We start from the raw sequence: 14,401 nt of genomic DNA, 5'->3' as shown, positions 1-14,401 counted from the left end.
GAAACGAAGTGTGGATCGAGCACTCACAGGAGCGAGCACGCTGGACAAGATACAAAGGGAGTTGTGGTGGTGGCTGCTGAAAGGGCAATCGTGATCTAAGTTATACGTAAAACACTGGTACAAGGGACAAGTCAAAGACATCGAGTCTACTGGAAGGGCTGTAATGGAGAGGAGGGGCGAAGGCGACAAGTCATCACTTCTTCTCGGTCTGCTTCTTGCGGTAGGCCTCCTGCATGTCCTTTTGGATGTTCATCATGACGGGTGTGTGGCACTTGTACTCCATCGAGAACTCGCCCTTGCCCTGGGTGAGGCCGCGGAGCTGCGAGCTGTAGCCAAACATGTCGTTGAGCGACACCTCTGCCGTCAAGGTAAACTCGTCCTCTCGCACCTCGGTGTCCGAGATAGTGCCTTTGCGCTGGTTGAGGGCGCCGATGACGGCGCCCTGGAATTCGATGGGTGCAACGACTTCGACCGTCATCTTGGGCTCGAGAATCACCGGATTGGCCTTCTGATAGGCTTCGCGGAAGGCTCCGGCGGTAGCCAGACGGAACGCCAGTTCGGACGAATCGACGCTGTGGGCTGCACCGTCCTCAAGCACGAAGCGGACGCCTGTGACGGCGTGGCCAGAGAGAGCGCCCTTTTCGAGAGCGTCGTAGAAGCCCTTTTCACACGCAGCGATGTAGCCGTTGGGGATCGAGCCACCGACGACGCGGTTCTCGAACGCCGTGTCGACTCCTGTCTCGGGGTCGACCTCCATGGGCTCGATGTAGCCCATTACACGACCGAACTGGCCCGCACCGCCAGTCTGCTTCTTGTGTGTGTACGCAAACGTTGCCTTCTTCTCGACGGTCTCGCGGAAGGCGACGCGCGGCTTGCCCGTGGTGCATGGCACGTTGTACTCGCGTCGCATGCGCTCGACGTAGATTTCGAGGTGCAGCTCTCCCATACCCGAGATAATCGTCTCGTTCGATTCCTTGTCGACGTGGACGCGGAATGTAGGGTCCTCCTTCTGGAACCGGTTGAGCGCGCGCGAGAAGTTCTGCGACTCCTTGCCCTCCGGCGTAATGGCGAGCGAGATGACCGGCTCGGGCACAAACATGCTCGTCATGCTCAGCTGCGTCGTTCCATCCGTAAACGTGTCGCCCGACGAACACTCGACGCCAAACATGGCACAGATCTCGCCCGCTCCGATCTCATCGACATCCTCCATGTCGTTCGAGTGCATCCGCACAAGTCGGGGTACTTTGACCTTCTTGCCCGTGCGAGCGTTGAAGATCAGGTTGCCGCGCTTGAGCGTACCCTGGTAGACGCGCATGTATGTCAGCTGTCCGTACTTGCCTTCTTCCAGCTTGAACGCAAGGCCGACGAGGGGGGCCTCGGACGCGGGCGAGAGTGGTAGGACAGGGGGCGCGGCGTTCTTGCGTGCTTCGGCCGCAGCCTCTTCGTCCTCACCCGCTGCCCGGGCGGCTTCTTCGGCAGCCTTCTTAGTGGCAGAGGCGCTCATGTCCATCGCGGTCGCGGGCACCTCAGCAGGGTTGGGCAGGTAGGCACAGAGACCGTCGAGCATGGCCTGAACACCCTTGTTCTTGATAGCCGAGCCGAGGAAAACGGGCGAGAACTGGCATCGGATCGTGGAGCGACGAATGGCGGCAGCGAGCTCGTCGATCGTAGGTTCTCGCTCTTCGATGAAGATCTCGGTCATTTCGTCGTCGACCTCTGCCAGCTGCTCGATGAGCTCGGCGCGTTTCTCTTTGGCCAATTCCAGATATTCGGCAGGGATCTCGTCGGTCTCGCGGATCTCGATACCCTTGTGACCCTCGTTGTAGACCGCCTTCCATCGGATGAGGTCGATGACACCGTTGAAATCATCCTCGGCACCGATGGGGACCTGGACGGCGGCAGCGGGCATCTTGAGCTTGTTGCGGATCTGACCAATGACGCGCCACGGGTTGGCACCGGCACGGTCCATCTTGTTGATGAAGCTGACACGCGGCACAGAGTAGCGGCGCATCTGCCTGTCGACGGTGATGGTCTGCGACTGCACTCCTGAAACAGCACAGAGGACGAGGACGGCACCGTCAAGCACGCGAAGCGCACGCTCTACCTCGATGGTAAAGTCGACGTGGCCGGGTGTGTCGATGATGTTGATGTGGAAGTCCTCCTTCTTCGCCATGAGATCCTTGCTGTCGACGTTGGCGGCATCGCCGCTGACGCTCGCCTTTTCTGTAGGTGGTGTCGCCTTCCAGCTGCAGTAGGTGGCAGCACTCTGAATGGTGATACCCTTCTCGCGCTCGAGCTCCATGTGGTCCATCTTGGCACCGACGGCGTCCCTTCCTCTCACCTCGTGGATGTCCTTGATCCTGCCCGTGTAGAACAGCACTCGCTCCGTCAATGTCGTCTTACCACTGTCGATGTGTGCCGAGATACCGACGTTGCGCTGTCGAACCAGACGGCTCAGATCGGCCTCGGTGAGCTCGGCCATGGCCTGGTGGGCGCCGTCGTGTGCGGTCTGGGCAGCTGCATCGTGTGCTGGTGGTGCCTTGACCGCTGCGGCAGCTGCTGCGCTCCTGCGGGTCGAGGTGATGAGATTGCGGAATGATGAGGCAGGTGAACGGGCGAAGGGGGTAGAAGCGACGGCGATGCGGAGGGGCGCCGAAGCAATGCCAGTGACTCGCAGGTTGTATCTGGCCAGCTGTCGGGCCAGCGAACGAGCTGCGGCCACTCGAGGGATGGCGACCATTGCGACGCAGAAGGTATGCTGAACGCTGGAACAAGTGTCGACTTCCTCGAATGAGCGGTGGTCGGGTTGTCCGTTGCTAGTGTGACCGTCGTTGAGTGCTGTGAAGGAGGAGTAAGGAAGTTATGTCGGTTCTGCCGTCGTCTCGGGAAAGCTAACCGCAATCGAGCAGACCGTCTGAGCTCTCACCGAAAGCACATCTCTCCTCGTCTGAGCCCCACAGCGCGACCTCACTCTTGTGCCGCTCGCAAGCTCTCGCTTTCTTCCAAAAATCTCAAATTTTTCTGCAAAGCCAGAAAAAAGGGTTCCGACGTCGGTCGGTAACGGGCAAGCTTCCAGCCCCGAACGCTGACAAATTCAAATTTGCGCAGACATGTGAGACCGCGATTGGTCAACAAACTACCGACCTTAAGCGTAAACGACACCATCTGTCACGCTTCGTGGAGGCCGGCGGCAGCGGCAGCAACAATCTTCGTGGTAGACAGAGTTCAACGACGTGCGATACCATAGACATCAACGAGGAATCCCTTTGTATTGTACAAGACTGCCGCCGCCTAAATGGAACACCCATGATTGAGGTGATTGGCGAAAGAAGCTGAAGAAGAGGCCTTGGCCTCGGCCCCCCAATCCTCTTGCAGCGCCCCGAGTAGCAGACTCGTGTATTCTTGACTGAAACACCAGGCAGGATCTTCCTCGCGCACCCACATCACCAGCTCGCGCAGCTGCCCACGACCCAGCACCCTAGGTGCATCTGTCTGCTCTCGTTCCCGACTTGAGCCCGGCTGTGTCTGTGCCGATGCAATCGAACTCGACAGTGCCAAGCCACAAAAGGTAGCCTGGTGCGTAGCGCCTTGGAGGATCCATCGTCGCGTCTCGGTGGACGCATTGCCGGTGCCTGGTAAAGTGCTGCGAAGATGACGACGCAGCAGATCGCGATCCGTATCCTGCTGCGATGCCAGGACATGGGCATGCGACGATCGTCGATAGTCGATTCCGCCGCCGCTTGCCGCGCTGCGTATATGGATCGTCTCGCGTCTGGCTTCTGCCAACCTTGCTTCTCCTGCAAAGCTCGACCACCTCGGTCGAGACAGAGGAGCTCGACGCAGATCTGAAGGTGCTGCTACTCCTGCACCAGCTGAAACAGAAGAGCGCCAGTCTGCGTATACCTCGTACTTTTCCTCCTGCTCGTGCCCGCGGAAGATGCCTGCCAGCCCGAGGAATTGGAACCTGCGATGCCAGAATCGCACCCGCAACCACTCTTGATTGTCGATGGACGGCCCATCCTCGTTGATATCGCCTGTTACCTCGGTAGCTTTGCCCTTCCGATTGGATCCAACCAGCATCGGCCAGACCTCCTTGGTCGGAACCAACTCCTCGCAAGGCTGCTCATTCGTCGCACTCGTGTTTCCAGGAAGCGGCTTCTGCTCGCTTATAATCTTGCTGGTGCACACTAGCACCACGAGCGCCATGCAAACTGCATGGGATGCAGCAGGCCCAGGCCTCTCTTTCCTACACCTCCGCATCGCCGCGCATTGTAGCGTTAGAATCGTACCTGCATGCACGAGCGCCCTCCGGCAGTGCGGCGAGTCGACCCATTTCTTCAACAGCAACGAGATGCGTCCGCGTCGTTCTTTGTCGAACTCCGAGAATTGCTTGCTCGTGTCCAGATAGAAGCAGAGCGACGGCAGCGGCGTACACAGCCCCAGAAAGATGGCTTGCCAACGGATCGTCAAGTGATGCGCGTCGTCCGTGACCTTGAGACCGAGCTCGGAAGCTGCCTCGTTGCCTTTGGTGAAGCATCCGTCCTTCCAGCCGCTGAACATTTCCGACCAGTTCATCAGAGCGTGTGCCACTTGCGCTGCATGCAGCGTGCGTCCAGCGCGCCAGCCGGGTAGCTGCGCCACGCTTGCGCTTTCGATGTCAAAGTCTTGGGCGTCGATGTCGAACTGCTCTGCAATGGCCGATGCTCCCCAGGCGGGGGTCTGGTACCACCCACTGTCCGTCATCCATGCTCCGTTGACAACTTCCAAAAGCGCCGACATGTAGAGTTGCGGAACCACACGGGCCTCAGGTGTCATTATGCAATCTGCTCGTTCTGCTTCTTGCCCTCCCTCATCCGATGGACGCCGGCTGGACCGCGCTGACAAGCCTGTCGTCTCTGCAACTTCGACAAAGGGTGCCGCATCAGTAGCACGTACAAATTGCGAGCTGGTACCGTCCGGACGCGGCAGCTTCGAGCTTTCCGCACCGTTCTTGCACGAGCCAAAGTCGAACGAGCTGCGGAAGCGTGGATGGTGACCCGCGGTTCCAGGCTTATGAGCCACATGCGGACGAAGCAGTTGCTCTGTGAGGCTAGCGGCAATCGACGCAAGCTTGCCATCGGGAGAAGCAATCTTGGCTCCCTTTGCCGACGGCAACGAGGAAGTGGATGCGAGTCGGCTCGCCCACACTTTCGGCGGCCAGGCGAAAAACACCTTGTCCGCGCAAGGCTCATGGACGTGCGCGAACAAGAACTGGCAGCGTGGACCCTCGGCGCGCGCTGATAGGTCTATCTTGAACGGCGAATAGAAGCACGGAGACTGGGAGTCCAGGATAGCGCAGAGAAGCAGCGTTCGTTTGCGACTCTCGTGCTCGTACCATTGCGACCACAGCTTGAAGAGCTCATCCTCTTCCAAGTTCTGGAGATCGTCGGTCTCGATTCGATCCATGGCCGTGTCGAGCCCTTCGGATCGCGTCTCCACCTTGAGGACGTCTAACAGGATCGATTCGCGGTTCTGCTCGAACTTGTGCCAAAGATCGGGCGTGTGTTGACGCATGCCGTAAACACCAACGAGAAGGAGGCAGTTCAATAACGACTGCACCTTTCCACCAAGATGAAGCGTGTGCTTGTACGACAGCATCACCAAGCCGTACAGAAAGCAAATCAATCGATGACCTTCTTCCTTCAAGTGCAGATCGGTGCTCTGTAGTGATGCGAGGGACAGCAGCGCAAACGCCTCTTCTGCGCTGTGCGTCTTCTGCGAGCCGATCATCTTGGGATGGAAGAGGGGGGCGTCCGCTCGGACAACGTTGGGGATCAGCGGTGCGAGGCATTCGAGCATCTCGGCGGATGGGTGCATATGGTCTTGGCACAGCTGGGCAAAGACTCGAAACCGATCTACAACCAGCTGCAACTGGTCACCACTGACAGCCGACGTGGTGGCGGATGCCGAGCTGTCCCGTTGCTTTGCATTGGCAGGCAGGGGTGGCTCGTCGACCTCCATGTCGGACTTGTCATTAGTGCTAGTGAAATGAACGTGGTCTTGGCGACGAGGTCCCTTGAAAGTTATCGCTTCCCCAGTTGCGACCGCAGAAGATATGGCTGAATTGTTGACGTTCTCGAGAGACTCTCTAGATGGATACTGATCAACATCCTGGGAATTGGACGCTGCAGAGTGTTGGATGTGTGAGTAAGAGTCAGCCCGATGCTGCTGGTCACCGTTGCGAACAGACTTCTTTGCGCCTTCTTCGTCCCTGGTAGCCCTCTGCGACGGGAACAAGTCATGAGGCTTGGTGAAATTTGAGTAAAAACGCGAATCGCCGGCGGCCCAGCCTGGCGATTCGTGCTTGACGTTCAAAGACTCGGCGTGCCTTCCAAAGCTCTCGTCGAACTCCGCCGTGAAGCCTTGAGTGCTGCCTTGAGGTGCGCGAGTCTGAGATTGGCTGTCAAAGCCCATCGAGGCTGAGGTCCAAACACGATCCATCGTTCTGCGGTGTGAAGTCGCATTCGGGCCAAGATATTCGGACTGAGAAGCAGTTAGCGACGGCAGATATCCGGAGCTCTGCGATGACTGAGCTTGCGAGAGCGAGTGCTGATGGAAGGACGGTGCAGATGGGCCAAACTGATCTGCAGCCCAAGACGGCGGTATCGGTACTTGCGAAGGGATCAGAGGAGCCGGCGCCATGCTGGTGTCAGGCTGTGAGAACGAGGGCTGCGAGGAGAATGCGTGAGGATCGCCGCTTGTCGACATTTGACTCGGTGTGATGTCGATGCCGAGTTCTGCCATGATCTGCTCGACTTGACCTGCATTCAGTGGCGCGGTGGGAGCAGCTTGCTCGCTCAGGTTGCGCAGATCGACAGCAAAATAAGTTTCGTCCGCCACCGCTGCAGCAGCACAGTTTGCGGAAGTGGAAATGCTTGAGCCTGGAGAGACGAAACAAGCGTCCACGCAGTGCTGACCTGGCTCAAGAGCCGCTTCGACTCGCACGCGTTCAGACGTCGGAACCGTCAGCATGCATGGATCAAGGTTGACCCAGCCATCGTTATTGTTCCTGGCTCGCATCGCGCCGACAAAGAACTCGGACTGCAGCATGTCCTGCTGCGCTCCCGGGTTTGCATCGTACGGCAATGGAGCCAACGAAGGAACACCAGACGGTACAGCTGAGGGGGAAAAGCTTGCGTCGACATAGCCTGTCCGAGCAGCTTCGCGTCGGCCTTGCTCGAATGTCTGCTCCACGGGTCCGCTCGAGGTGGCTTCGGCACTAGGCCAGCACGCAGATGCACTGGGATGAACGTACGACGGCTGCGCCTCGTGCCGTTCCCAAGGAAAGTGCATCGGTTCGGGCGCTTGGCTTGCTTCTTGTTCGAGATCAGGGTTTTGCATCCAGTCGGATCGGTACGTTTGCGCGGCCTGGCTGCTGTTGAACGGTCGTCGGATCGGACCAGTTCGGTTGGTTGGCTCGGGAGCGCTCGAGAAGAATCTGGTACCGCTCATTTGAGTGTGATAGTCGAGCTCCTCTTTAACCGTATTGGCCTGGAGACGTTGCTCATCTGCCCGACGCTGAACGGGGCTGTTGACACCGCTGTCAAAAGGCGACCTGAGCGAGAGCATGCCGTAGCTACTCGTAGGCGCGAAATTGACAGCTGCACCTGCCGATACCGATGAGCTGGGCACGCTGGATGAGCTGCCAGTGTAAAGACGATCTGGATTGAGACGTTCGACACCAGCTGTGTAGAGACGCTCGACCCCCGTTGCGGCGACAGTGGCGGAGGTGTTCGAGGACTCTGGCGAGGGGTAGAGATGAGGATGCTTGCGGCGTAGGTGGCGTGCCATGCTGTCATTACGTGAGAAGGCACGATTGCAACCAGGGCAGTGAAAGTCGCGCCTCTGGGTATGCGTCATCTCGTGCCTGCGCAGGTGAGCTCGCTTGACGAAAGACGCCGAGCATCCTCCGACGTCGCAGTGGAACTTGCGTGCCGGATCCTGGCCGCGAAAAGCCGGCATGATGACGCCTGAAGCAGACTCTGATGACGGTACGATGGAACCTGGCTGCCGGAATCTCGACAGGTGGAGATCTGGAAGGTGGGACAAGAGGGAGGGACGAACGAGGACGATATATTTGCATTTAAGCAAAAGGCCGACTGGTGGTACAAAGAGAAAAGAGACGAGGGGTTGCGGGGCCAATGACGCCGTTGTAAACCGCTCTGGTGTTCCCCACCAGGGTTATGAGCCCCACCACCACAGCTAACGAAAGACAAGGCACACTTGCCGCGCCTACGGCATAGATTGCTTCTGCCCTGTCCGAGGTGCGCCTGATTGGGCGACACAGCACGCCACCGGGAAAGACACTCCGAAAGACAGTGCAACGGCGCCGGGACGAGACACCAAAGGCGGGAACCAGAAGCAGGCAGATAGGGCCTACTTCATCTCGCCAAAGTGAGCAGCCGGGCAGCCAGGCCGGACTGGTGATTTCGCAGGAACAGTGATAGTGCCGGTGGGCGCAGGCGAGAGATGGGATGAAATGCAAAGATGAGCGCACAAAGGCATGCATCATCCATGTCGCGCAGCAACCTTAAGCTTTGTCTGGCAGTGCAGCGCGCTGTCGGTCAAAGATGACTGCGCCGGCCACCAAACTCCACTAAGGTTCAAGCTGCATCTTGCCTGAGCCCCTCAAAATCGTCTGGAGAGTGACCTTCCTTCTCAATGTAGTAGCGAGCAGAGCGCAGAAGCGCAGATCGGGAGTCGGATAGCACTTGACGGCCCGACCAGCCACCGAAAGTGGCCGACCAGTCAAAGTTTCGCATCTGAAGCCAGATCTGTTCGACGTCGCGTGGAGGTAGTGGGATGACGTTTGGAAAGCTGTAGGCGAAACTGAACCTTTTGCGGTCAAGCATCACCATGAACGTGTCTGCACAGAAGACAGCAGCACCCTTGGGAGCTTGTTCCCGGGAGACTTCTGCGTCGCGGTCCCAGTAGAGGCAACTGGAGCCGGGGAAATGGCCGCCGCATCGGATGAAGGTGATAGATGAAAGATGTGGAAGCGAAAAGAGGTCGCTTTCGACTTCTACAACGTGCTGCTGGCGCGCAGAGACGTCCTGGTGTGCAGATGCAGGATGCAGGCCTCGTTGATACCATTCGCGGTCGAGCTTAGAGATAAAGACGTTGCAGTTGAGCATCTTGGCCCAGGACAAGGAGCAGCCATAGAAGTGTGGGTGGCTGATCAGGATTCCCGCGACTTTTCCGGTGGGACTGATCGAGCAAATACTCTGCATGAGCTCGACGGATGCAAAGCCGCAACAGTCCCAGATGACTACGCCAGCCTTGGTGAGGAGGAGGATGGGGGTTTGACCGATGCCTACGGGAGGATCGAGCTTGATCCGAATGATCCGAGGGTCTGACGCTTCTGGTGCAAGCTCAAACTTTGTCTTAGGAACGAGTTGTCGCTGCGACGTGTAGGCTTGGCCGGTTGGACAAGGAAACTGTCGGTCATCTGTCGACTCAAAAGGGAGGGTCACAGGTTGTCAGCGCGCGCTTGAGCCTGGGAAGGCTTGGTTTGCCGGTGAAAGCATTGTTTGGGGCTGACTTTCAGCCCACTTTGGCTGCGTACCATAGCAAATAGGACATTCGTCTGGGCCCTCGTGGGATGAATACTGGTTGCCACAGGTTGTGCAGACGGCAAGGTCAGCGCTGTTAAAAGAGAAATTGGCCGTGGTGGCAGTGTTCGCATGGAGAAGTGGCATACGAAGCAAAGTTTGTCAGCTTGAAATGGCCGACAGAGTCCAAGGACGCACATGTCCGAGGCAAGATGCAGCGACCACCAGCTTAACTTACTCTTGTTCCCAAATGGCCTGCATGTTCGAATTCGATACCGACTCGATGGTCGGGGGTGGGGAGGAAGACATTTGGCCGACTCGAGCAACGACTCAAGGTCGAGGATCCTGCTACAATCGAGTGTCGGCAGCTGGATGCACTGGATGACCCGCGCTTGCCGCGCCTGTGTGTACTGAGCAAGCTGAACGATAAACGATTCGGCTGATGCGAAATGAATTTGAGAAAGGCAATGTCTGCCTAGCACTTAGAGTGAGGACCAGAGGAAACGGACGAGGAGATGGAGGAGCAGAAGGAGGAAGAGCAGGCCGAGTGCGGGCGGGCGGGCGATGTCGTCGAAACGAGACTGGTGCGGAAGAGCAAAGAGAGCCGGATCAACTCCGGCAACGAGCACAGCCGCCATTGACCATCGGCCCGCTTGCCGTCAACAGCGTCCTCCTCTGCTGTGAGCATCGTAGCCAAGCGCGTCCCAAGCACCGAACAACTTCAGCGACTCAGCAGTCACCATGCCGGCCCTTCCGATAGCCACAGTTTGATCATCTGACGGTCAGCTCAGCCTCCTCAAGCTTGGCACCGCAACTAGACGCCGACTTCGGGGCTCGAAATCAAAGTCGCTGTCGCAGTCGCCTGTGGAGCACGGCAGTCTCACGTGGTCTCGTGTGTCGTGTGTGGAGGGCTGAGGCTCAGGGTCCTGGAAGAGCGCTCGAGTCATCAAATACATACTCAGGTTGTGAGATTCAGAAGAAAGATAGGGAGAGAGAGAAAGAAAGCCAAAAACAAAAAGGAGGGAAGAAATTGGGGACGAGAAACTGTTTCGTAAACATCACTAGCGTGCCTGTGAGTCGCTTGAAATTGTTATTGAAAGCGGACCGACTCGCAATTTGAGGCTTCTACGCCGGTTCAGAGTTCTGGGCAGACAACGGAAGCCTACTAGAACTGGCGAGCTTGACCACGACGTGCTCTCGCTTGCTGCTGAGCTGGTCCAGCTTGACTTGGCAGCCCAGGCGAGACCTTTCGTCTCCAAGACAGGGTTGACAAGAGATCGACAACGGTCAGTGCATGTACGCTCGCCTGCTCGTCTGGATATTCAGTTCGCATAGTGTACTCACTCGCGCTCCAAGCCGCAGGCTAGGTCCAGAAGGTCTGCTTCGTGCTCGGATGGGCGATCCAGAAGCTCGTATACCTGTTTCTGCAGCACAACGTGGCAAGTCGAGCAGGCCAGGCTTCCATCACACGCTCCTGGGAATCAGAAGAGGTCCCTCAAAAGGGTCCAAGGAGTGTCAGTTGTAGCAATTCCGGGTGTAGAAAGCATGCAACGATGCAACGAAGCGATGAAGGCAGATCCTACCTTCCAAGTCAATCTTCTCCCTTCGAGCCGCATCTAGCAGCGACTCGCCATCGAGCAGCGGTATGCGCGCTACAGGTTGACCTTTGCTACTGATCCAGTCGACCTTGATCTTTCCTTTTTGTACTTCTGTATTTTCAGCTGCTCGTCGGTCTGGCGCTGTGGTCCCGAAGCCTCGTCGACCGGTCCGAGTCAAGGCACCTACTGACTGCGACAAGAGAATGCCTTTTCGAGTTCCTCCTTGAAAGGCTGGTACGGCCCTGCTGATCGTCTGTGCGGCGAGAAGCACCATTTCGCAGATCTGTATCGAGGACTTGCGTGAAACGCAGATAAAGCGAGAGAGGTGTCGGTCGAGCATAGAAAAACGGGCTAGCTTTTCTACTCCCTAGGTGTGTCTCCACACACCGCTCAATACTGCATGGTACAGCACGACAGCACGAGCATCGCTCAGCTCCGAACGATCAGCTTCTTGTCTTTGGTCATGCTGTCGTTACGCTGTCGAAGCTTCGAAGCAGCTAAACGGCTTCTTCGTCGCATGCGTCATTCCGGGATCGACGGATGACCTAATAAGAGCACCGTCGAACACGTTAGCAGAAAATTAGAGCTTGCTGCAGCAGCGATGGTGTTCTCTAGCTTTGCTGAGTTACGCGTCAAGTCATCCCAGCTCGTCTCCAGCATCATCGAGCAACGTTTCACACGAGTTCGATGAAGCACGCAACTGAAGCGCTGGTTCTGGTCATCGATCAGAACATCAGACTCTGGCCGACTGTCGGTCTGTGCTTCTGTGCTCAGTTCGCTACGTCGAAAAGTTAAAACGAGAAGACTATATTGGCTTTTTTAAAACCTCATCCACCATCAGCATCCTAATTCCGATGCTTGCCGACTCAAAGCAATTCTTGATTCGAACGACGATCACATTCAGTTTGCTACAGCACAACAAGCTTACTATTACTCCACTTTTGGAAGTCGTGGAAGGACCGCAACAAAGGCTGATCCAAAGCTCAGTCGAAGCATGCAAAGTGACAGAGCTCGAGCATTGGAAGCAGGGTCACATGCTAGCACCTCTATCAAGGTCGCAAGTAGGCAAATTTAGAGCAGCAGAGCGGCACGGATGACGCCATCAGTATCTGGCTGCGCTGTGTAGGTTGCCGTCTAGAGAAATGACAGGCCCTGGTCCGAAAGTGACGGCGATGCTTAAATAACGGACAAAGGCCCGTAGTCTCAGCTCAACGAAGGTTGCACCAAGCACACAGCAGTCGGAACGAAGCAAGATGAGAGCCAATCCATGCTGGTCACGACCGACCTTTAGCGCTACGAGGCGGACCTTGCTCTTGAAACAAGTGATTCCCGTGCTCACCAAGGTACATGCATGTGGAACACACACTCAAGCAAGGCTAGCCACACATGCGAAAGGGCGTTCTGCTAGTCTCGGCATTCAACGAGGAGACTTGAACCAATCAGGTACCTGTGGCTCCAGCACCAAGTACTCGGATCCACCCTTGGAGTACAAGATGATCACCGCATCCAACATCAAGACCATCCTAGCCGAGAGGGCACCCTGGCTCAATGCAGACGATTTCACGGCTGCTGCCCACGTCTTCCCCATGCGAGCCAACAACTACGTCGTTGACCAGCTTATCAACTGGAACGACGTGCCCAACGATCCGATCTTCCGCCTCGTCTTTCCCCAGCCTGCCATGCTGGCTGAAGACCAGCTGGAACGCGTCAAGCTCGCCCTGCGTCACAACCGAGACGGCGTTGTGCTCAGAGCCATCGCTGAGCAGGTGCGGGCAAAGCTGAACCCTCACCCCGCCAATCAAAAGACCGAAAACGTGCCCAAGGATACGACCGAGCAGAGCGACGGTTCCCTGCCGGGCATCCAGCACAAGTATCGCGAGACGGTCCTCTTCTTCCCCACGGAAGGGCAATACTGTCACAGCTTCTGCACGTACTGCTTCCGCTGGGCGCAGTTCACCGCTGTAGGCTCGGAGCAGGCTTTCCAGTCGAAGGATGCGGCCCGGCTCGTCGAGTATCTGGCCCGCAGCCGTGATGTAAGCGATCTGCTCTTCACTGGCGGCGATCCGATGGTCATGAAGACAAAGCACTGGGAGAACTACCTCCTTCCGATCCTGCAGAGCAAGCGCCTTGGCCACATTGCAACGATCCGAATCGGAACCAAGTCGCTCGCATACTGGCCAGAGCGGTTCGTCAACGACCCAGAGGCGGCATCGACCTTGGAACTCTTCAAGCGGATCTGCGATAGTGGTCGGCACCTGTCGATCATGGCGCACTTTTCCCACTCTGCCGAGCTGGAACCCCCGCTGGTGAAGGAGGCAATCCGCCGGATCCGTGCTTCCGGTGCTCAGATCCGATGCCAAGCGCCACTGATTCGTGGGATCAACGACGACCCAAAAATCTGGGCCAACATGTGGCGTGTACAAGCCCGCCTCGGCATGGTGCCATACTACATGTTTGTCGAACGCGACACTGGTGCCAAGCACTTCTTCGAAGTTCCTCTCCATCGAGCCTTTGACATCTACAAGACTGCCCGTGAGTGCCGGAATGTCGTCGTGTATGCATGTTGACTGTGATCCTGACATTCCCGCTGCTCTCGCCCCTTCCTTTTGCGCCCAACAGTTTCAAGCGTGGCAGGCACAGCACGGACGGTCATCGGACCGTCGATGTCCGCCTCTCCTGGCAAGATCCAGATTGTGGGCATCGTCGAGCTCCCCTCGCCTACACCTGGAGCTGGTGCCCAGCAGCCCACACACGAAAAGGTCTTTGTCCTGCGTTTCCTGCAGGCACGCAACCCGGCGTGGTGCCGAGAGACCATGTTTGCACGCTTCGATCCCCAGGCAAGCTGGTTCGACGACCTGACGCCCGCCTTCGGTGCTGACGGCTGGTTCTTTGAGGACGAGTACCGAGATATCCGTCAGAGGGCAGGCACGATGGGTTCGAGCGGCCAGCAGTTCCCACTGGACCAAGCGATGCGTTCGATGATTCGTGACGATGCGACACCGGACTCACTTTGATCTCACTTTGGAACCACAGTCTCCTTTTTTGCGCTTGGGAAGACACGGCACTTGCGTCACGCCACAGGGCAATGTTCAAAGGTGACAGTTGTATTCCAATTGATCGACATTTTAGACCGAAGATGGAGTTTGTGAGAACCAGGTTTTAAAAAGGAAACCAAAAGTTGACCGCGGGTTGGGTGTTGTGAGCTCATGCAAC

The 14,401-nt window shown here is 57.2% G+C and overlaps 4 protein-coding genes across 4 annotated transcripts; 1 reads left to right on the top strand and 3 right to left on the bottom strand.

Moving 5' to 3' along the window:
* Window positions 1-193: 193 nt before the first annotated feature.
* Window positions 194-2,740, bottom strand: EX895_003203 (uncharacterized protein; the record flags this gene model as incomplete). The annotated part of the gene is made up of 1 exon (XM_029883801.1): window positions 194-2,740. One exon carries the CDS (start codon window positions 2,738-2,740, stop codon window positions 194-196), a length of 2,547 nt encoding a protein of 848 aa, XP_029739607.1.
* A 551-nt stretch (window positions 2,741-3,291) lies between these two features.
* Window positions 3,292-8,001, bottom strand: EX895_003202 (uncharacterized protein; the record flags this gene model as incomplete). Its single annotated transcript, XM_029883800.1, has 1 exon — window positions 3,292-8,001. One exon carries the CDS (start codon window positions 7,999-8,001, stop codon window positions 3,292-3,294), a length of 4,710 nt encoding a protein of 1,569 aa, XP_029739606.1.
* A 641-nt stretch (window positions 8,002-8,642) lies between these two features.
* On the bottom strand, window positions 8,643-9,899 carry EX895_003201 (uncharacterized protein; the record flags this gene model as incomplete). Its single annotated transcript, XM_029883799.1, has 3 exons — window positions 8,643-9,487; window positions 9,605-9,684; window positions 9,829-9,899. The coding sequence occupies 3 exons, from the start codon at window positions 9,897-9,899 to the stop codon at window positions 8,643-8,645; spliced, it is 996 nt and encodes a 331-aa protein (XP_029739605.1).
* A 2,782-nt stretch (window positions 9,900-12,681) lies between these two features.
* Window positions 12,682-14,202, top strand: EX895_003200 (uncharacterized protein; the record flags this gene model as incomplete). The annotated part of the gene is made up of 2 exons (XM_029883798.1): window positions 12,682-13,720; window positions 13,808-14,202. The coding sequence occupies 2 exons, from the start codon at window positions 12,682-12,684 to the stop codon at window positions 14,200-14,202; spliced, it is 1,434 nt and encodes a 477-aa protein (XP_029739604.1).
* Between the last annotated feature and the right edge of the window lie 199 nt (window positions 14,203-14,401).

The sequence above is a fragment of the Sporisorium graminicola genome, chromosome SGRAM_20 (assembly GCF_005498985.1).
Source record: "Sporisorium graminicola strain CBS 10092 chromosome SGRAM_20, whole genome shotgun sequence".
Classification (NCBI taxonomy): Eukaryota; Fungi; Basidiomycota; class Ustilaginomycetes; order Ustilaginales; family Ustilaginaceae; genus Sporisorium; species Sporisorium graminicola.
The sequence above is the reverse complement of the archived record's forward strand: the minus strand, read 5'-3'. Positions and strand labels throughout refer to the sequence as shown.